The sequence below is a fragment of the Scomber japonicus genome, chromosome 11 (assembly GCF_027409825.1).
Source record: "Scomber japonicus isolate fScoJap1 chromosome 11, fScoJap1.pri, whole genome shotgun sequence".
Taxonomy (NCBI): Eukaryota; Metazoa; Chordata; class Actinopteri; order Scombriformes; family Scombridae; genus Scomber; species Scomber japonicus.
In genome coordinates, this window is record NC_070588.1 from 17851378 (window position 1) to 17874527 (window position 23150).

The following is a 23150-nucleotide window of genomic DNA, read 5'->3' on the forward strand; positions in this document are numbered from 1 at the left end:
TCAGAGAGGCGAATAAACTCTCCTGAGAGGCACACTGGAGAGACAGAGAGACAGACAGACAGACAGAGAGAGAGAGAGAGGGGGAACAACTGGCTGGCCTGCCTGTCCTCTCTGGGCCATCATTACCATAGGCATCCATGCCAGGCTTGTGACTGAGCTGCCATGCTCACACTGAGGAGACCTTGTCTTAGGCAGACTTTATAAGGCCATTCTTTATCAAGCCAAATCTTCCTACCCCCCTCATACTCAAACCCTCCTGTTCTTTCCAGTCTCTGTATTTGTGTCCAGCATACCGCTTCCCTGATCTCTTTTGCCTTTCTCTACACTTCTGTCAGGAGTAATCTTTGTCATCATGTAAGAGAAAAAAAAGAGAAGGAGAGGTTCAGGCAGTTTCTCCTGACTCAGGGAAAAGAACAGAACAGGGAGGGGGGCACGGCAGTGTGGTGTCAACATCCTGTAGCGGATTTTGGCAAAGATGATCCTGCTGCCCATCCAGTAACTCTAATTTCCTTAACTTATGCATTCAGAGAGATAATGACTGGCTCTCATGATTGTTTTGCTCTGTACTGTATATATGTGTGTGTGTGTGTGTGTGTGTGTGTGTGTGTGTGTGTGTGTGTTGATAATTACCTCTCCAGCGTAGTGCTTGATGCCAAACTGGTGGTCAGTCACTCTAGGCTTCACATAGTATGGGTTTGTCTGAGAAGAAAAGTCAAAGAGCCCCCAGACTTTTACAAATGCTGTTCATGTCTACTTTATTAATTACAATCCAACTGAGCAGAGCACATAAATAAGTACGTTGAGTCCTCCAAGAGGGAGCCAAATGAGCAGCCGAAAGGTCAGTAACAGATGTAAGACTGCATCTAATGATTATTTCCATTATCAGTTGGTGAAACAATCTCACAAGAGCTTTTGATAGTATTACATGATATTCCTAAGACTATGTACAACTCCAGAACCTGCAGCGACATTATTTTGACAACTTTCATTATTCATCAATCTGTTGGCTTCTTCTTGATTCCCTGGTGACATCTGAGCCCAAAATCAATCAATCAATTTACAGTGATATAACCCAAAGAAAAGCAAAACATCCTCACATTTGAGAAGCTGGAAACAGAGAATTGAGTATTCTTGCTTTAGAAATCTCTTACACGTGAATGATTAAATGATTCGAAAATCATTGTAGGTTGATCTTTTTATTAATTATCGATGCCTTAGCCCTATCAATTTCCCCTATCAAGTTCCCCGACCTTAAAGCTTTAGCAGTGAAGCCTGACACCTCACTTTTGTAACCCTCCTGTTTCCGTCATCTATAAAAGACGTTAGGCTTTCTGAGGACACTCTTTTCTCCAGTACACAATGCTGATCAGCCTCGAAGAATGGCTGATCACATTTCAGCATTGTTGTGTTTGCACGTGAGAGCGCTCGGGGGCATGTACAAGTGTGGCGCTGACATTAAATGCTGCACCAAAGGCAACAGGTTTAACTCTTACAGGTTGCTTGAGCTTGGGGTTTGGATTATTCTTACACCTTTGCATCTGCATGTGAGTTCCTGTGTGGGAAGGAGAGGGTGTGTTTGCATTGCAGCACATGTGAAAAATGCATGTAAGTTTTCATATGTGCGTGTGGACTCACTGCATGTCGGCTGTGCAGTTTTTCCAGAAGGGTGTAGTCAGTGCCTTTGGGGAATCGACTCTCCTCATTGATAAGAGCCAACATGCCCAGTTTCTAAAGGGGAGACAGACAGAGGAGCATAGAGGGTGAAATACACCACAGTCATGATGGAACTAGTTATAATCTGGCAGCTTTTATTATAACAATGTGTCCAGGAAACACCATAGTTATTCATTCAGTTTTCTTTTTACTTATAAAGACAGGGTTCTCTGAGTAAACTACGTGTTGGCTATGTTACACACAGTCACACTAATACAGATGCAATCATCTAATAGCTTCAACAAAGACAAATCAAAAATGTCCATAATCTTTTTCTTCCTTTAAGGTTTCCAAGTAAGTGTGAGATTTTGAATCAGAAACCTTTCAGTAACAAGCCCACCACTGCAGAGGCCCATCTTTATAACTATGGCGATAAAATAACACAAGTTGTCTTCATGCTTCACTTCAGCCATACCTCTAATTGCTGACTGATGTACATTACTGTGCACACAACATGCAAAATGAGACTGTATAATGATAGAGCAGGAGAAGGAGGGCAATGTAAGCACAGTGTGGCGTCTGGGTCAGCACGCTCTGGTTGGCGGTTGGCGGTCGGCCCCCCGGCGGTGACTCTGCTCTGTCAGGGTTTGACTGTCTGTTACCTTTTCAATGAGATCCAGACACTCAGCGTTATCCATCCAATCTATGGCCTCCCACTGGATGCCCTCCCTGTGAGGACAAAGACACACACCCACCACATATACAGTATATAAATATAAACAACTAGCAAGACACACAAGGGCTGTATTGTCCAGTGTGAACATGTGATGAAATGAGCCATGTCCAAGCTGCTGGTCCTTTATACAACAAAACAACTGTCTGGGGGAGAATCTGAGCCGAATCCAAACCTCTGGCAGTCTGCCTGTAAAGAGGAGGCCCAACCCCCATCCCCTGCCCTATCTGTCTGTGGGACTGTCTCCAGCACATGCAAAGCCTTGTTTTCATTTTGAATGAATCTACTATACCAGCATACAAACGATGATAATCTGTATAAATGTAATATTGAAAGTAAATTCAATTTATTGAGTCTTTTTTACCTGTTGTATTCCAGCTGCTCCAGTGAGAAAATGTGCTTATTAAAATACTCCTGGAGCTTCTCGTTGGCGTAGTTGATATTAAACTGTTCAAACCGGTTCACCTACAGGATGGTAGAAAATAGATTCATTTAATAACCGTCAATTCTGTAGCTTTAGCAGTTCATCTGTGATTGGTTCTCAATGCAAATAACTTGCATGTCAACAAGTCATTTAAGTCCTAAAATGATTCATAGGTGTGACATTAAACAAGTGATGGCACGTTAATGTTTTTTTTGTCTTGGATAGAAGTTGAATCCTAATTTTGCTGAAATATTTCAAGTTTTAAATAATGATTTTAAAGCCCCTGAAAATGTGGTAGTATTTCTCTAAAAAAATAAATATGCCTGACTCAACAAGTAACAATAATGATCAACACCTTTTTCCATTTGAGCCTGCCCACTTGAAATCAGTAGGAGGAAATAAAAGGAAATACTCTTCTGATGTGAAATCACCAAAACTGTTTTAAGTTTGAAGGGAATTTTTGTGTTCATGACATGTAGGATTATTTTACTCTTGTTAAGAAGTTGAGTGATAAAGTCATTATATATAGTACCATAAATGAGCATTTGAATTAATTTCTTTGCTGAATAAAGCTGTGATTCAACGAGTGAGCTTTCACCTCGAAATTCTCAAAGCCGAAGATGTCCAGGATGCCGATGGACTTGAAATTGTCTTTTCCTTTAATCTTGTGGTTGATCCTCATTATAATCCAGGAGAAACACTGAGAATATAGCGCCATGGCAACTGAATCCCGCGAGTCCACGGCCTGAAAATCATGACACAGAGGTTACCATGGATACCAAGTCAGGTATAAATAATGAATGAAGAAACTTTGCAGTGTGTGTATCATAAAAAACACAACATATTTCAGCATATACATTTCATCAGTTCAACAAGATTGAGGTTGAAGCTGTTAGAGACAATAATACATTTATTGTCTGACTAACGGGCTGTGTGAGGCCACAGCGTCTATTAAACAAATAGTGGTTTTCAGACAAAGGTGTGTTATGTCAGCATCTGTCTGCAGGCAGCAGGTAAGACGATGTGTGTTTTCACAACAGACACCGTCGTTTATCACCTCCACGTCTTAAGAGTGACGCACTGCCTGCAGTATTTGTTATATTTTTTTAAATCCAAAAGGAAAAAAAAGGACAAATCAGAGCATTGTATAAACGTGCTTTTGTTGACAATTGCTTTTCTTTTTTTCAAACCTTGCACAAGGAAATTATGCCTTTTCTGTCATGCCTTTCCTCTCACTTCACCCAGGAAAGATCATGCAGCTCAATAAAGGCATAGTACTTGAAGGCATCAAAGGACTTATACACATGACTTGTAACTAAAGTTTTTTTTTTTTTAACTTTCTTTTAGTGTATTTTAATCTGCTGGAATTGGCAGATAGGTGGAATTTTTTTTGCATGGCAGTTAAACAATTAAACATAATTAGAGTATTAGAGTAATTAGAGCCATCTGCTTATGGAGACCGCATGGTATAGTTGAAAGTTCCCAAGTTTCCAAGCTGCTGAGGAAGAAAAGATATAATCAGTCCAGAAGAAGAGAGTAAGTGGACCTTGAGTTGTAAATTGTTTTGTCAATTGTCATAATCAAAGATTTACTTCACTGTGATTGACAACCTAGCTGGTACAATTTGATCCTCATGTGGTGACAGAATCTATTTACGCTTGCCGTTTTTACTGATTTTCTCCAGCTGCCGTGAAGTTGAATCTGTGTTGAATCTGTGTGTGCATATAAAAAGCTCAAGCTTGCCAGTGACACTTCCTCCACAGGCATTGTGCTTGAATTAAAAACACAACAAAGTGTGGCGGTGTGTACTGTATTTGGGGCAACAATGCTCCTGGGCTTTTGAGTAATCCATCATGTCCAGTCACCTCCTTGCAATAAGCGGCTGTGAACAGAAAGCTGGCGACTCCAGGATCTCCGTCACAGTGGTGAGAAGAATGGCTGTTTGTCCAGGATGGGGAGGTGATGTGGGGGAGGGGGGCTACTGCAGGCAGTCGTAGGGTGGGTGACCCCTGGCTACTGTGAGAAGAAGCCTTTCTTACTGACTCTGGGACTGGAATAATGCACTCTATTAAGACACAGGCTGCTTCAAAGGCCAGGCAGAGCAAGCAGCAGTGGGGTGACAGCACAAGATCTTTGTCCAATGAAGAAAAGCTTTCTTGTGACTTTCGTGTCCCTGTGATTACAGTAAAGGTCCATTCTGCATATTCACTGACATTTGTGAGAACGTGTGGGCTAGAGGCTTGTGCTCATCCAAAAAGGATTGTGTTGTGCGTCACAAGGTTCTTATGGCATTCGGTGAAAAGGATGACACATGCAGACGAAGATTTGTGAACTATTCACGTTAATCACAAACCACAGCATAGACATTTGAAGCCAAGCAAGGCATGAGTTAATTATTACGCCGTCTCAACTCTTGGTGCCTGGCTGCACTGCCTCCAGAGGAGAAGTCCCTCACTTCACCCCCCAGTCATTGGCTCTATTGTGCTTTTGACTCAGATCACTATCACGATGGCTTTATTGTGCTGGGAATCTGGCAGACAAAAAGCAGGAAATGGCTGGGAGTCACGCAAGGGATCTGGAGAGGCATGTGGGGGAGAGTGCCGGAGAAAGGCTGTGAGTGTCACCAGGACAGGGGAGGGAGACATACAGGCATCTACTGTATGTGCCAGTGTCTTCAATTCAAGAAATAAACCTCTAAACCACTTCTTTGTACCACCTTACACCAAATCCCAAGATACTACACTGAAATTTGGGAAATAAATGAGGATGAACAAATCTTTCAGGATTCTTCTGCATCAGCTGTATGATTCCTTTGACAACCAGTGGAGGATGAAGTTAGGTTGGACGGTGTTGTTACCTGCTCTACAGTAAGTGGTGAGCAGATCTCCTCTCCTCTGAGGATCATGGAGCGCTGGGTCAACACCTCAGACAGCTGGAAGGAGTCCAGGCCAAGCAGCTCACTGACATTGTTGACCACTGAAACAAACACACACGTTGACAAGCATAAATATACAAATATTTATACTTTACTTTAATATTTGGATATCGTGTGTGTAATGCAGACCATAGACATTTCAAGTTACTTCTATTTGTGTCAAACAAAAGAGCTGACATATGTACTATGATCCTATACAGGCTATAGGAACCTCTACTCTGCTGGTGGAGCTGTAGTATTCTGCAGTCACTGTAGTTCACTGGTTCTTTGGAAAAGAGGTCAGACACAGCTAACAAAGGAGCCTTGAGCTCATGTTTCAGCCTGTTCAGAGCTCTGTCTGCTAGTACAATGTCAATCAAACTCAGCGGCATGAGGAAAACTGTAGAATGTCCAACCTCAGTGGTGAACTAGTCATCTGGTAGAAAATAGAGGTTTTCTGCAATAAATTCCAGCAGGCAGTAACAATTGGTTATTTTAACAGGATGAGGCTTAACCACTAAAACCCACATGCTTCCAGATTACCTCGCAAATTGCTTAAAAGTTAGATAAAAACATTTTTCCAACGTACGATAAACATCACATGCATTCTGTGCCCCGTTGGTCCAGCGCTTTGCAACATTTTGTCACATATTTCGCTTTGAGTGAGTCTGAAGATCTCAGGAATTTCAATAGTGTTTAAGGTACAATTCTACAGGTTTTCACAGCACAGCATACGTTTATAATGAGGGTCTCACCAAAGAGCTTAAGAGGTTGAAAAGATTGTGTTGTGATTGTTTGTTTGTTTGAGAAATCACCTAAATGAAAAGTAAACTCATAAACTAATATGACTTTTTTCTATGTAATTTCTGAATACTACTGAATAATTTCTTAGGAAAATCGTGAAATTTGGAATTAACTTTAGGAAAAATTAGATTTTTCTTAAAAGAAATGCTCAATTTAAACCCAAACACAAATTCATTCATTATTTATTAGAATATATATGTCATGCATCAACTGTAAATTATTGCTCTGTTAAATACAGTATTTCCAGAATTTAGTTAGTAGTTTTTGCTCGTTTGTGTCCCTCAAAGTTTCAACAGTGCAGGACGGATCTAGGATGCTTGCACCACTTTGTCCAGGTGAATCTAACACACACACACACACACACACACACACACACACACACACACACACACACACACACACACACACACAAATAGGTGTATTATTACTCTCTTAATTTTTTCTCCTACCCCCTTTAGAAGTGATCTGAGCCCCGCCAGCAGTCATAAATTCAATGTTGCCCATCTGGAGGACAGCAGACAGCAACTTGAACACATCTCTGATCTCTTCCTCAGTGAACTCCATCACCTTCAGGGCTTCCTGCAATACAACACAGAGAAAGTTGGACGACATGTGAGTAAACATGGATTCACTGATGATAAAACACTAAAACGAACCTCAAAAAATGCCTAAAAATTCAATATAATACAAAACATTTCCCTCAGGGTCAAGTCTGTAACTGGTAAGACGGTATTACAAACATGAAAAAGAGTAATGGCACCCCCTGGAGGTACAACAAACCATGTACACTAAAAATATTCTTTCTTACCTCTCCTCATCCCTAATAATAAATGGAGTCATGAGCGCTCACAAATCAGTGTGTATCACTTCTTTCTTTCATGGTGCACAGCAGCAAAGGAACAGTTTCATTTGTTATTTTTATATCTTTTTGGGTCACCACCCACCACTTGACAAAGAGTTTGAGTTAAACGCGGCAGTTCTCTTGTTTAAACACTCTCCTAGTCCTTACCATAACACTGTTGAACAGTTGCTTGTCATCCAGACTGCTGTCCTTTACGCAGCCTGACTGGCTCAAGTAGTGATATGACTCAGGACCCTCAGACAGTAAGTACATGTCTGCAACACAGAGAAATGACGAGACTCACACCAAAGGAAATCCCATTCATGCAAAAATAGACAACTTCATCTTTCGTTTAACATCAGAAGACCCTTCACTCCACCCTACTAATTCTCAAAGATTTAGAGAGCTATTATATACAGAGAGAAATATTTTGAGACCTTTTAGCTGTTAACTACGATTCATTCCTTTGTAAACAAACAGAAAAGGTAACATAAACTCTATAATTATATTTGGCATATATTTGATTTTGATTAATTGATTTTCCACTTGCCTTCAGTGCTGCTTTAAGCACACATTTTAAGACTTGTGAAACAATGTTAGTCACTTGCTTTCTTTAAACAGGGATCTGGTGTGTGTTAAAATGTTTGCTCGTATAACTACATGGGTCAAAACGTTCCCTTATTCCTTTAAACTCTGTAAACACCAACCTCTGTGGTCTTTGTCTGCCCCTGCTAACAGTGCGTAGAAGATATGGTAGTTTCTTTCTCCAGGATTCTGTCGAACCACTCGGTTCTTGGAAAGAGAGGATGGTTAGAAGAAGATGTAAAAGTATTTCAAAGCCGAATGTAATATTATACACTGATCTCACCAAGTAAGAAATATGCTGATCCTATTCCTTTCCTATCACTTTAATGCACACTTACCTTTTCCAGCAAATCTGATGATTGAAAGTCAAGGAGAAACAATGAAAACATCTGTGTCCTCTGTACCAAACACTGTGAAAATTGATTTTCTATATAGTACATCTAAATACACTGTTTAAGGATACAGTCAATGATGCAGCCTCCCTGGATGTTTCCATTCTGGGAAAAGTGGAGTTGGATGAACTTCCCAAAGCGACTGGAGTTATTGTTGTACACAGTCTTAGCGTTCCCGAATGTTTCCATGATGGGACTGGACACAAAAGGACAGGCAAGTCAAGCATGAAATCCATCAAATCAAACAATCTACTGTTGGTGTATTTTTGTCTTGGTTAAGGAGGTGTTGGAGAAGTCTCATGCAACAAGCTTCCTTTGAGGACCTTCACCAGTTAGCACAACCCTACTAGAGAGTGGCAAGAAAGCCAAGGTCAGAACTGCTGATAACATCAAACACAGGAGAGCAGTGAGGCCGTCTCTCATTCCTGCTCAGCCCTCCCTCTGACTGCTCTTGCACATACACAGAATAACATAGGTTTTTTATATGAGTAAGAGACTACCTCTAACCTTTTACATGCATATGACTGGTATTCTGAGTATATAGGTTTACATGAGTATATAATTGATATTTAGAGTAACTAGGCTTACACAGAGCATCTTGTTATAAGCCCACACAGCACTTTGATATAGTCTGCCACAAAGCATTTTATAGAGACATACGAAAGTTTTACCACTACAGAGCCTTCCCATGATAAACATTTCTTTAAATTTTCTGTTGCCTTTGAAAGTGAGAACTATGCTTCATGTATTTTTGCCTCTATACTGTGAAAACTGTGTCAGTGACTAAACAAAACTGTGAAATTTGAATGGAACTTTGTATGTCAGAGATTTCCCTACAATTGATAATTACTGTGGGTACCCACGAATTGCCACTCACTGAATAAACACGTTTCACTCATTTATTAAATTCTGTGGTTTTCAATAGGAATTTTTGTGATCCATGATGGTGTGAATGGTGTTTTGGAGATTTCTCCACCCTGTCAATAAAGCAGTTTTGGCAGAGACTCTGTTAACTATTGCAAAGCAAAAACAACATATAAGAATATCATTGTGGGAAGCAACAGAAAAAGCATAGGGTGAGGGTTTTTCAACAACCCAAAGAGACTTGAGCTCAGAGGTTGGAGGTCATACCGTACCTGCTCTGGACGAGGGCCTGCTCCACTCTGGTGGTCCTCTCTGACAGGGGAGTTCCTGCTGAGTTTTGACTCATCACTGACAGGAACTTCAGCAGCAGCTTGGTGCTTTCTGTCTTCCCAGCACCACTCTCTCCACTGAAGACACAATATGTGGAGTCAGACAGAGAGAAAGGAAGAAAGATAGATGGACGTGTGTGAAGACTTTCACTTCAAATGCACAATTTCAGAGAACTACTCTGTAAGCAAAACTCTGAAAGGACTGATGACTTAATCCATGCTGTACAGCTTTTTACTTTCTACCAGTTCTTACCTAATGAGAACACACTGGCTGTCATGTCTCTTCCACAGGCAGCGGTAACACTCGTTGGCAACAGCAAAAATATGAGGAGGCAGCTCCCCCATCTGGTGTTTGCTGTACAAATCGACGGAAGTGCTGTCATACAGACCTGCTATCTGCTTGTAGGGATTTACAGCTGCCAGGATTGAACCTATGTTGGTCTGACGAGAATGAAAAAGCAGAGATAAGTACAACCACAGAGTACATAAAAAAAGTGGAGAAGACAGAGAAGATTATCAGTGAAAACATGGCACGAAAGAAAAATATCTTGTTTTTTTAAACAAGAATTTGCAACATCTGTACATCTTGTAAAAACACTGAGATACTGTGTGAAATCTACAGTATCAGGTCAGTAGATTCACCCAGTTTCTTGTCCTTCCCCTGACACAGTACCTGTAATCTGTAATGCTGCTAGAAAATAACCTTAAACTATGGTGAGTGAATGGCCTAGTTTGCACAAGTTCACTAAGGCTGGTAATATTTTAAGATCCAGCTCACAGCTCCTGCTCGGCTAATGCGCTTTGGGGAAAAGTGCCTTACAAAAGTGTGTTTGTGGGTCATCATTCCACAATGATAACATTCTGCGATGCCATACAGACAGACCGGGCGGACCCTCTAAAATGAGATTAAGAGATAGGATTTCGAAAAACATAGTTGCCATGTGTCAGGTCAATGATTATTTTAATAAAGTCTGGATAGTGTTTCAAGGGAACTTCAACACTCCACAGAGAAAATAATCCTGGGAGTGAGACGGGTCAAACAAACGGACTTGGAATCCAGCACTGAGTAATCTTCAATTCCAGGGGTTACCAGCATTTTATTGAATGATAGTGTTTATTATTTTATTACATGCATCGTCACTCATCCTGCCTTGCAAGCTTCTATTAAATTAATAATACAGTGCATTTCATTGAATGTCTTCTGACAAGCACACCAAAAATGTGTGTAAACTTGTTTTATTCAGCTGGGTTTTATGCATGCAGAGAATATAATGATTGCAGTACCAGCAGAATAAAAGCAAAGATGAGTTTTCACAGACAAAATAAAGTGAGTCACATTCCTTATCTTCCTGCTACACTTCAGTATTCTTAAATAAAAAATATACCCAAAGCTGACATTTCCTCTTGAAACTTGCTTATGTGAAAATCAAAACTTTTTAAATTAAAACTGTGATTGTGTTGCACGTCCCAGTTCCCTGCAGTAAGAATAATAACGACTCAATGGACCTACAGAGACAGGTACATCATAGTAGTAAATGCTCATTAAAATAGTGTAGTAGCTCACATAGATGTTGTCTTTCTGGTAGCGCAGAAAGAGGTTGTGCATGATGGCACCTTCATGCAGCTCTGCCAGTGCAGACATGTCTTCTGTTCCATGGATGCTGCTGAGATGCATCGGGTAAACCGTCTCTCTGTTTAGCTCCGCCTTCTGCAGGTAGATCACCTGGAACAACACACACACATTCAAACAGTTATATTTCATTATAATTAATTTGAATTGTAATTTTTTTTTAAACAAAACAAAATAAAATAAAAACTTAGCAGCTTTTTGACTGAAAGACAACATATTGCACATTTTTACCTCCTCTTGTGGCATGTTTGGACAGAACACCATCATGTATCTACATTTATTAGACAGTAGCAAGTACTGATACTACGTCAAAAGCACTAAAATCTAATGTGCCACTACTCCACTCAGTTAGAATGAGTCACTGCTTGGCAACCCTGCTGAATGGCATTAACAGAACAAATATGTATTGGCATGGTGTTAATGTTGCACTTTGGTGTGTCACTTCTGCCTGCAAAAAGGCAAACTAATCAATTAACGGACAAATAATTTAAGCACTACAACACACTGCTGCCCATGTGAATTGCAACATATAGAATATAACTTTAATAATACAAAAGCAGCAACTTCTTGCTCAAATTTCACTTCTCTTTATAATAAAGGCAGCAGACAGACAGAAACCAAACTAACACTAACACTGCATAAGTTAGGAAGACATGTTTACACAGATCTGAATAAGATGGCTGGCACAACATCACTCTTCCACTGTGACCACAGCACATGCATGCGTAGATGACAGTGATGATACAGGATGAACTGAGGTGGAGGTGACACACTGGAATCCCTGATGTTTTCCTGCCTGTGCCTGCCGCCAGCATACCTGACAGGTACAGAATAAACCCCACCCCCCTATTGAACTGATGCCCGGGCCTCTCTACATCATTTATTTGATTCACTTTTCAATCAGTACAATAGATATCTAGCATTCAAAAAAATCTGATATGTATCCGATTGAGTACCACATTTGAAAGTGGCCTGAATCGGATTTTGAAATGTCAGATTCAATGCGACTTGTGCTGTTCACATTGTCAGAAACAAATCAGATATGGGTCACATTTGAGCGAACAAATCAGATTCAGGTCACTTTTAACTGCGGTGTGAACATAGCCTTAGTATCTCTATAGTGGTTGTGAAACAGAACCATAAACCAACAGGGATCAACAGAGAGTCTCTCAGACTTTCTGGCTATTACAACTTTAATGGACGAGACACGAGATAAGAGAACATTATTGGTCACTTTATGGGAAGCAGAGTAGAGATCAATACTGATGGCTGGATAGGGCTGGGGGTGTGGTATCCCGATGCATCACTGAGGGCTCTTCTGGCACATTCACTTGTGTGCCAGTTGGGAGAAGAGATTGGGTTTCAGAGAAGTGCTGACTCAACACAAACTGGCTGCTGGGACCTGACTAATGAGGGGAGCTGCTCAGTGCCAATGAACGTTTAAAAGGGTTTGGTTGATTCTTTAAAGGTGAAATGAATGAATCTGAGGTACCAAACAGTCGCCTCCAGCAGTCATGCAGCAATATTAATTTGGAGTGTTGCTATTGTCCACCCGACAAATCTCTCATATTGTATCTTTTTTTTGGTTTTCACCCACTCCTGAAGGAAATATCTGCCTCTGCTTGCTCACTATTCACTTATTATTTCTTTCTGTCTGCTGTTTAGTACTGGGCAGGTAGTGTCAGTTTTTAGGGTTAGGGTTTTTTTTTTTTTTTTTACTGAAAATAGCTGCCGGCAGCTGCTGGAACTAAGATTCTTTGAGCAATGAGGTTGAACAAAACAGCAAACATGAAGGATGTAAATGAAAAAGAAATAAAAGACGCTACAAAGTTCTGTAAATATGAAAGGATCTAAAGACTCATGTAATAATTATCTTTAAGATTACTTTAAATGACACACTTTCACCCTTTGTTAATGTAAAAATACTGATCAGTGCAGCTTTAACCAAGTCAATAGTACCACAAAAAAGCCTATAAAGCCTCTATTACTGTCAGATCAATGATATCTGTCAAATCAATGTTACACCGAATCCAAAGCTCATCCCATATATCTAATATTATGTGTTTACACAGTCAAATCATTGCCTTAGGCCAGGACATGAGAGAACTACTGGTGTAGTTCTCTCATGTCCTACTGGTTCTCTCATGTCACAAATGTGACTGTAGACACCATCCTTTATGTTAAAATGCAAAATTTCATCCATTTATATTGCAGATATTTAAAATTCTAAAGAAGATCACAGTGTTTAAAGGCTACCCCTGTATTAATAAATCATTGCATTGATATGCATGTGTGGTTCTTATTGTCTACAAATTGATGCAAAGAATTAACTAAAGTGAATCCATATAATAATGAGGGAAGACAACTTTAAAATTATAAACTGACTCTGGTTTGACAGCCTTATCTATCTTTGGATAGCCCTCAGAGAATAGGCGTATGCTGAGGCAAAAACACAATAACAATGCGGTCATCAGTGATTTTCTACATATCTCTGTTGCATTAAGGTTTCTGAAAGGGTGAGGCCCTAGGGGAGAAAAGCAGCACGTGCGGTGATGTCATCCATCGAGCAGATTTACAGCCAGCTGTCCCTAAACATTCAACTCTAACTCCACCCTCTCCTCTCTCTCAAATTGGCCCAGTTTCACCATTCACTGAGCCTGGCTGATGAATAAATCAAACAGGCGTTTCACATGTAACACATCCATAATCAGCATTATCATTACATTCAATTAATTCAGTCCCTCAATGGCATTGACGTCATCAACAACACCTGTTTATTTGACAATGGCTCAAATTGCCAACTCTGCATATCATTTAACAAACAATTCCAAAATGCAACGATTGCAAAAAATAACTTTAATCTTCCTTCTGAACAGTATTACAGGAAGTGGGTAGATTATCATTTTAAAGCATCTATGAACCTGAAAATATGAAAATCTACTCCTAATGAAAAACAAAATAAGTGCTGGCTGTTTGCCTTCATTGGACGTGGTACAGCAGTGTATTTACATGGGATAATGTAACTCTGCCGTTTCACTGGTATATTTAGATAAAAGGTAAATAATAACAATTACTCATCCTGTGAAATTAACAAAAAATGTGCTGTGAAATGGGAAATATCAACCGCCCCCCAGGAGCTGATTTTCTTGGCACAGATGACACTGACACTGTGTCTGACACTCAATCAAATAAACCAAAGAAATGTGGGATGCGTCGAGCACCTGTGTTTGCATTTTTTGCATTCCTAAAATTACACTGAGGTGGCTGGAAGCAAAAATAATGCAGGATAACAAACTCCTACTTAAGGCTACAGGGCCACGTTACACTCTCAACTGTAGCGAGGGTCTCAGGTTTCTTAGGAAAGCACCTTCACCAAAATAATATATAACTCAAGAAAGAAATGTTCATTTTTTTGTGTGTGTGTGTGTTTGTGTGTGTGCTCAGATACTCAATATGTATGTGTTTGTCTCTATCATATTATGCTACCCTTGTTTTTGATCTATGAATAATGTTCTGCTCAGATTTCACAGAGCGGGCCTCAGGGAGGTTTTCATGCCTGAGACATCAGAGATGCTCGGAGAAAACTGAGCAGGAGTTCCCAGCATCACAAGAGCTTTCACATTCCTCTGTGTTGCCCCACTCTGGTCTTTTCTTGCTTGGTTTTATTGTTTATTTCATTACAGTTTCATCCTCACAGCCACAACAGTTCTCATCAATATTTATTCACATATTTGTATTAAACAACTTCCTGTAGATAAATCTAAATGGAAAGTATGATGGAACATGAGAACAGATAAGGTCTAGACACTAGGCTAATACTCCTTAATATTTCCATTTCAATTCTCTGGAGGTGCTGTTAAATTCAGTTGGTGTCCATTATAATAATTAGACCTACTGGAACATTTTCCCTGTAGGAGCTGTAGAGCAGTCAGTCCAGGACCCACATGGTACTATCAACAAATAACACTTCAACAAAAGCCTGACTCTGTGTCTGGCCGACCTCAGTCATATAACAGTAATAATGATTCAATAAAAACAGCTTCAAAGTTTTGAATTATCAATGTATGAATTTGCTCTCAACTCATAATCAAAACTAACAAAGGCTAAAAAGGTTATAATTAATGTAATGATTTAATTTCTGTTCATGATCACAGTCAGGCCACAGCAGCCCTGTGAGGCAATTATCACAATGCCTGTTTCCAGCTTCTACAGTGTTTACAGTTTGAGCGATATAATGATGGCCGGAGGCTATTTCATGCCACTTGCAACAGCATGTGTCATGTGATTGATTAGTGAAGTTGTACTAATCAGTCCTCAGCAAATAGCGCATGGTGTTGACACTATAACAGTTCACTGCTGACATGTGGCTGACCACAACATTAAATAGAAAACAAATATTTTCAGCACTATTATGTGAATCCTGATAAACCATCTTATTTAGACAGAATCCGTGCTTTCTTATTAATTAAACCTATCAAAGAATTGCAAAGTCTCACCAAAACAACACAGAATACATTTCCTGAGGATGACAACCATCAGAATTTTAAAACTTCCTTGCAGCTGTAACGCTTTCCTTTTGTTTCCTCCTCACTGAAGCCACACCCTGCTGCTGCTTTGTTCAACCAGCCCTGCTGAATATTCACATATAGGCGTGGTTAGACTCAGAGGTTCAGTAGACTTATGTTTAACTGCCACATATAGTCAAGCCTTTAGAAATTACACATGAGAAGAAGCAAAATCACACGGTTGTGGATACAAACACAGTCTTGTTTATCTATGTCTGGCCTCTGCCTCTTTTTTTTTCTTTTTTACTCAGTCTGACTCTCTCTCTGTCTTCCAGTGAATCCTTCTGCTGAAGGGGGATCCCACCCAGACCCCGGGGACATGGGGGGTGGGTTAAGCTTATTAATGGTGAAAATTGTGAAAACAAGTTAGTGAGGTACACACAGAGGACTGTATGTGTTATTATAACTAACTGAGACATCAGGAAATATCTTTATATTGATTTTTTTATCATGGCTTAATACAGAAAACCCGGATTACTGCATATCCTCAAGACAGATATTCTTACAATAATGTTTGTGTGAGCACGTTACTTCTGTGCACGCACTCATGAATGCACATCACTCACTTAAAAGGCCCTCATAATGGCTCCATTGACCAATAATCCAGAAAAGACTGAAGAAGGGCCATCAATGACCTATTTTAAAGCTCAGAGACTGTATGTCTGCAGGGCCTGAACAACTTCACACGCATCTCATCTCTTTCACTTAGTCTAGAGACGGTTTGTTAAGGGGCATTTATCAGGCAAAATGCATTTGATTTTTGGGGGGCATAAGAACAGTCAGTGCTAAAAACCACATCAAGAAAATGTAGTTTATCTTGTGCAATACACTTAAACAGAATCTTTAGAAAAAAGACCATCAATTTAGGGCTGCTACTAACGATTATTTTCATGATTATTCAATTCATTGTTTGGTCTACAAAATGTAAGAAAACCGGAAATTACAATTTCCTAAAGCTCAATCCGACGTCATCAAACAAAGAAAATCTTCTCCAGATGCCAGAGATTTTCTACTCAAAGGAAATCTTTCATTTCAAACACATACAATTACTTCGATGATGAAAATAGATGCCAATCACTTTTCTGTTGATTGACAAATAAATTAATAGACTGATCATTTCTTCTCTTCATCAGTTACAAATTATCTGGCCATAATTTTGCTGTTTTTCCCCTTTAGAGTTTACCTGAAAACAAAATGCACTGTAAATACAAAATGTCTCATGCATAAAAACACTATTTAGGCCTTATAGACAAACATGGTTCAGGATTCATTTATTGTTTATTTACTATGACATTTATTGATGTCAGAAAGACAAGGATGACATCACCAGCAGCAGCTATTCAGTTCAGGTGACAGACCCCTCTTCCTGCTTTTCTTTACATGTACGCCCCTCTGGGAGTAGCTCAAACACTATTAATCCAGCTGGTGCCATCTGGCCATAGAAAAACGCACACACACACGCACACACACACACACACACACACACACACACACACACACACACACACACACACACACACACACACACACACACACACACACACACACACACACACACACACACACACACACACACACACACACACACACACCACAAACAGATGGATGCATGCAAACATACAAAGCCACAAGACATTTAGCTCTTAGCTTCAGTGTGTCCCACTGTATCTCACTGGTTTCCTTCAGGTCTGTGGTGTACCAGGAAAAGACAATGATGAATGCTGATATGATGGTTAACATGACAACAGCCAGGTCAGCCTGTTAAAGCCAAGGCCATGTGGGTAAAGAAACTCTGCTAGTGCTGTCTTGACTCTGCAAGCTGAACACTCAGGCAGGGAGCAGCACCTTACTACAAGCACTGATGCAATGGATAATGGTATATATGGGGTGGGACGCTGCCAGAATGCATTTACGAAACCGTCTCTGACACAGCACATAGCAAAGACAGACTCTTATAATATGCTGAGCCTGCATGTTTAAATAAAGATTAAGTCTGAATCAGGAAATGCAAATAAACCTCAGCAGATATTTGGTCCAAGAACAGAGGCTGACATGAGGTCAGCCAGCGGTTCTGAAGGTGGAGGCTGTCTGTTTATCAGTCTCACATTCCTGTCATTCTGAATGCAGAGTCTTGGGACTAGAAGAGATATCCATATGCCTGGCCTGCTGACCAGCAGCTTCTGACCTCACATGTGGAGATCATAATGTAACTGCCTGGCTGTTTTAACCAAATGTTATCTTTTTCAACCCCACTGAGAATGGTGAAATGTTTTTGGATATTTGAGAACAACAGCCTGTGGTATTTCCTGGTCATATTTAGATAATAAATAAGACTCAACCTCTGACCTGGTGCAGTGAATCCCTCCTAACTGTGACTGATGATGTTTCCACCAGTCAGACTCACTCCTGCCACTCTCTCACTACAAAAATCCTCACCACCGACCACAGAAACATTAAACAAACGTGCAGAAGACGAGGGCACATAAATGAGCTCATATGTTCCCTCTCATATGTCCTTTATGACCCTACCTTTTATACACCACCCTGCTGTGGAGTTCAGCAGGGGACTCAGCAGGAGACTCTACAGATCGACTCAGCTAGCCACGCATCACACATATGCCCTAATGATCTGCTGACTCATGTCTTATGACACTAATAATATATGATACTGTAAAATTTTAAACTTGCATGCTTGCTATTATAAACGGATTTCATTTTTATTAGACAAGATGTAATGCAATGTGATACGATACAGTAGAGTACAATACGATACAATATAATGCAATACAATGCGATACACTACGATACAATACAGTACTATACAATACTATATGATATAATACGATACGATACGTGTTGATGCAATGATGCACACTCTACTTATTGATATGTTATAGTGTTACCTTGATGTGGATCATATAGAACTAACATACTACACTCCACTTTGAGAATGATAGGATCCAGCACCATTTATTAGTTACACATGTGAGCAAGTGTTGCCTGTTCACACATCTGGCAGAAACAGAGTAAAATTCAATAGTAGCATTTGTTTTTGACCTCCACAGACTGTTAAGGGAGATCTTAAGCTCTTAAGCCCCTATATTCTTCACTGTGTTCACCTGCTAGTCGCTAACTTTGGCATGTAGCACACATTTCAACTGAATTCCAAGAAATTTGTCAGAGAAACTTCCATCCACAACTGTTATGTGAATATTAGGAGTTGGGTGTACCAAGATAAACATTTAGTGGTGCTAATTCTCGTGCTAATTCTCCAGTCAGGTGCTATTAAGCCATAGTGGAAGAACAGGGCACAACAACATAATTAAAAGAAGGTCAGTCACATCTCAAGAGATGGAAATATGGCATTTATGTTTGTATGCATTCATTTGAGGAATGTTACAGTCTCCTCATCACTCTGCACAGATCTGGTGTTTTTCATCTGACGCTTTTTTTGTCTTGTCAGTGGAGCAAAAGCTTGAGTGATGTTTAAATTACAAGCTTCAAACACCCTTATATTTTAGTCTGTTTCCACTACACTTTGTCCCATTTTGTTTTTTATCAATACACCTTTTTTTTTTTTTTTTACCTCAGTCAAACCCAAAAACCTTTCTGTGATATGTAAACATTTTTTCCAAATTTCTAGCCTCTCCACTCAGGTTGTCTCATGTGCAAATTGAGTATGTGTGTGCACAAAAACAAGTGGATGTTAATGTGCTTACTGTGCCATTTGATACTGGGCAGGTAGTACTGTACACAGCAAGAGGGTTTATAGGCTGCCTGCTAGAAAACTGCAGGCTGTAAAAGCACAATGATCTGAAAGATGTTAAAAGTCTCAGTAAAGCTGTAGACTGAGGTGATACTTCTCTTCGGGTCTCGGCTTGTGGTTAGGATGACGGCTGTGTGGTTGAGGCTGTATGCGGAAATTAGGTTATACGTCTTGATACTGTTGACAGAATCAATCCTTGAACCCCTCCCTGTTCCTTCCTAAGGCCCTGACATAAAGACCTGTGGCTGGGGGTTTGAGTTTGGACTGTCAGTGACCATTTAGAGCCAGTGTACAATCCTATGCAGTGCTCATATGATCTATTGAGTACAAAGGCATTCCACAAAACACGAGCGGTACACAAAAGCTCATTTGCGATCTGTTTTATTTTCACAGCTATTTTCTAACAGTCCATCGCCACCTCTCTCTCCCCCAACCCCCCCCCCCCCCCCTCTCTAGCAGGATTTCCTCCAGACACAAAGACCACCATGTACTGCCAAACAGATAAGCTCTGGCCAATGACTTGTCACAAGGAGCCCATTCCTGTCATTCTTACTTTTTTACAAAAGGTGTTGATCCCACGGAAGAGCCCAGAGATGAAACACATGTACTAACAATTAACCTTCTGACATACATACTTGGCCCCTCCCCTCCATAGTTATAGTACAACCCTCTACATTTCATAAGGGGTTAGGTGAGGATTACAAGTGCGCTATGTTAGTTACAGCTATGATATATTCAAAGGATGATATACATAATAAAGACTAAACAGTGTTAACTTAAAAAAGATCTCCTTAACTTTAAGGATGGGTGTAAAATCCTTAAACTGATGAAAAACGTGACAGCATATGGTGATGTCAGACAGGGAGAATATGAATCATTGGCAGAACTGATGTTACTGCAGTGAAAAATAAGTCTTACCTTCCCATAGTCAGTGGTGAGGACCAGGGATGCATCATCACAAGAGCTGACGGTGGAGGGGAGGAGCTGTTCTTTGTGTCTCAGCCAGACACGGGCCCCCTGCAACATAATAGCCAGCACAACAACATTAGCATCTGGACACAGGGCTCACATTGGAGTCATCTGGTTCATAAAAGTAGTCTTCATTTGCATTACAATCACATTTTTATGCATCTAGCAGACCATTTACTAGAGATGAACAGAAAGGAAGGAAACGTTCACCCCAGAAACAGGATTAAAAACACTCCATGTCTTATTCAGGTATAATGTGAATGTGTCAGGTGAGTAATAGCTGCTCAGTTTAAAGAAAAAAAGCATAAATCAATTAAGGAAAGCAGAGATTTCACTCTCTAGTTTTCTCTGTCTGTATTTACCAGCATTGCTCAGCACTCTGTGCCACATAGCTACTCCCTTACCACACCAAACTGGCGCTCTTATCCTCTGGTTAAGCTGCTATTGCCTTTCAGTTGAGAAAAGTTATTTGCCAGACCTGCATGCAGAGGGTGTGTCAGAAACGCATTTAGAGTCATACACACTCAGTAAACTGTCAAAAAGGCTTTTTAGTCTTTGGTTGTCCAAATGTTTTTAGTGCCCACCATCTTTTCTTCTTTTCTATATTTCAAAATGCTTCTCACCAAAGTCCCACATCACATCCTGCTCCAGAGGAAGATTGAGACCAGTGCTACAGCTGATCTGGGTGGCCTGGTCTTCCATGTTTGTGTATCAATGTAAAGTCACTGACCTTCCCAGACATGTTTGTTAGCAGCCAAGTAACCAGGAGGAATAACAGGAATCTGAGGCTGATTGCTCAGAAGCACTGTCATTTCCTCACAGCAATGGAAGGTACATTTATAGACCTGGCTGTGTTTTACTGACTGTAGTGAATGAGGGAGAACGTCTGTACTGTCTGACCCTGTGGTCTAAATGCATGACTAAAGATGACTGAAACCACCTTTGTCACAATCAAAACACAACAAATTTAGCCTTTGGTTAAACAATGAAAATCAGATATAACCATATAAAAGATGAACCCTGTATTACATCAGTCTTTAGTCTTTACTATAAGTAAAATGCTAATTGAAAACTTTGATAATCAGACTACAGGAAGTGCACTCTAAAGAAAGTCAACCTGTCTTGCATGTCTTTGACAAACTAAACACTATTAATCATCGAAAGTGCAACCGTTGAGATGGCCGGGGAGACGTGGCGCAAAAGGGAATTGTGTGTCCAACAGAGCATAAAACCGAAAGGATCAATATGCATGGATTCCACTTGGAAACCTTATACAAGGTCACCACTTCCAGACATCAATCCTCATTAACTATTAAAAACAGGCTGCCACGTGTGCACACGCTCACATCCACAGAGCACAAATGTGTTTGCCATCAGGGACAGAACAAAGATCAGGATGCTTTTGTTTAATACATGACTAGATAGTTTATGTGAATTCAATCTGCTGAATCACAGAGACAAAGAAGAGATAAGTTCAACATTAAATAATTATTCTTTTAAGTGAACATGTTCAACACCTCAGATGAATCATTGTTACTAATTTTATTATTTTCTTTATTTTCAGGCTTCTTTCTTGAACAAAGGGTCCCATAACCAGCCAGTCTGCAAATCTACTTCCATCATCAACGTTTTTTTTTTCCTTCGCTCAGTCGGCTAATGGAGCACAGCTAAATGTAGCTCTCTTAAACCACAGGGGACAACGGTTAGTGGGATAAAGGGGGTCGTGTAAATTAGGAAGAGGAGGCTGAGGGGGGAGTGAGAGGGGACAGAGGAAGGGTGCAAGCACTTGATAATGCCTCGCCTCCTATTGTTTAAAAAAAAAAGAGGCAGACCACACGAGGACACAAATATTACAGGGGTATTCTCCGACACGTGGCCACACATGAACACCTACTGACCTCACTGCCATACCACTGAGTGACTGTGTCTGCCTGGTACCAGCTTGGCATGCATGGCCTGTTCAAGGAAAAGCTGTTTCACGTGAGTTTGCTGCAGTCCAGTGAGGAGATTAATAGTGTTTACTCTATAGATTTTAAGAAGATCTGTTGCTGTTACATAAGCAGAAATCACAGGGGATTGAATTTAGCAGAATATTGCTGCTAGTCATCATCTTGGCTGTTTGTACTTGTAATTGCTACAGTGGATCTGACAAAGTGTAGAAACAGTATAATATAATATAAATGTATATACAGTCTATGGTAGAAACATGCAGGGAGTAAGTTGTAACAATAGCTAGATTGCATGAGAAGTGAATGGGATAAGACAGCGGGCAAGCCATGACATGAAAAACCAGTATTGCATCAATTAAGAAACTTTCAGTGACGCAAATATTAATGGGAAATTTGGACTTGAATAGTTCAGTTGCTGAGTCTGAGAGGTTTAACACAATAGTTGGTAAATCAAATGAGACAAAACTATATGCAACTCAGTCAGTCAGCAACAAGCTGGCCTATAAAGACATTAATGTCCGCCTGGTCTGCTGCACCAGCGTCTGTGCAGAGTGACTTGGAGAACTGCCCATAAGACACTACCATCAATATTGGCAGCAACAGCCACATCAGAAGTCACTTAACAAATAAAATGTATTTTGCACATTCATTGGATTAAGCCACATTTTAATATTTTTAAACATTTTGTTATTTTATTTGTACACAATCCTGTAGCTACCCTTGCTCTATGAT

At 40.2% G+C, this 23150-nt stretch overlaps 1 protein-coding gene across 1 annotated transcript in view; it reads right to left on the minus strand.

The window, feature by feature from the left end:
* Window positions 1–23150, minus strand: part of myo10l3 (myosin X, like 3) — a 54262-nt gene that overhangs the window by 20067 nt on the left and 11045 nt on the right. Inside the window, exons 2-16 of the mRNA XM_053328742.1 lie at window positions 20419–20517; window positions 11104–11262; window positions 9793–9980; window positions 9483–9617; window positions 8418–8542; window positions 8293–8306; window positions 8077–8161; window positions 7538–7644; window positions 6978–7107; window positions 5668–5786; window positions 3409–3555; window positions 2751–2851; window positions 2316–2382; window positions 1636–1728; window positions 631–699 (exon numbers count right to left, since the gene is read on the minus strand). Of these exons, the coding sequence (XP_053184717.1) occupies window positions 631–699; window positions 1636–1728; window positions 2316–2382; window positions 2751–2851; window positions 3409–3555; window positions 5668–5786; window positions 6978–7107; window positions 7538–7644; window positions 8077–8161; window positions 8293–8306; window positions 8418–8542; window positions 9483–9617; window positions 9793–9980; window positions 11104–11262; window positions 20419–20517 (1638 nt within the window). The remainder of the gene's footprint in view (window positions 1–630; window positions 700–1635; window positions 1729–2315; window positions 2383–2750; window positions 2852–3408; window positions 3556–5667; window positions 5787–6977; window positions 7108–7537; window positions 7645–8076; window positions 8162–8292; window positions 8307–8417; window positions 8543–9482; window positions 9618–9792; window positions 9981–11103; window positions 11263–20418; window positions 20518–23150) is intronic.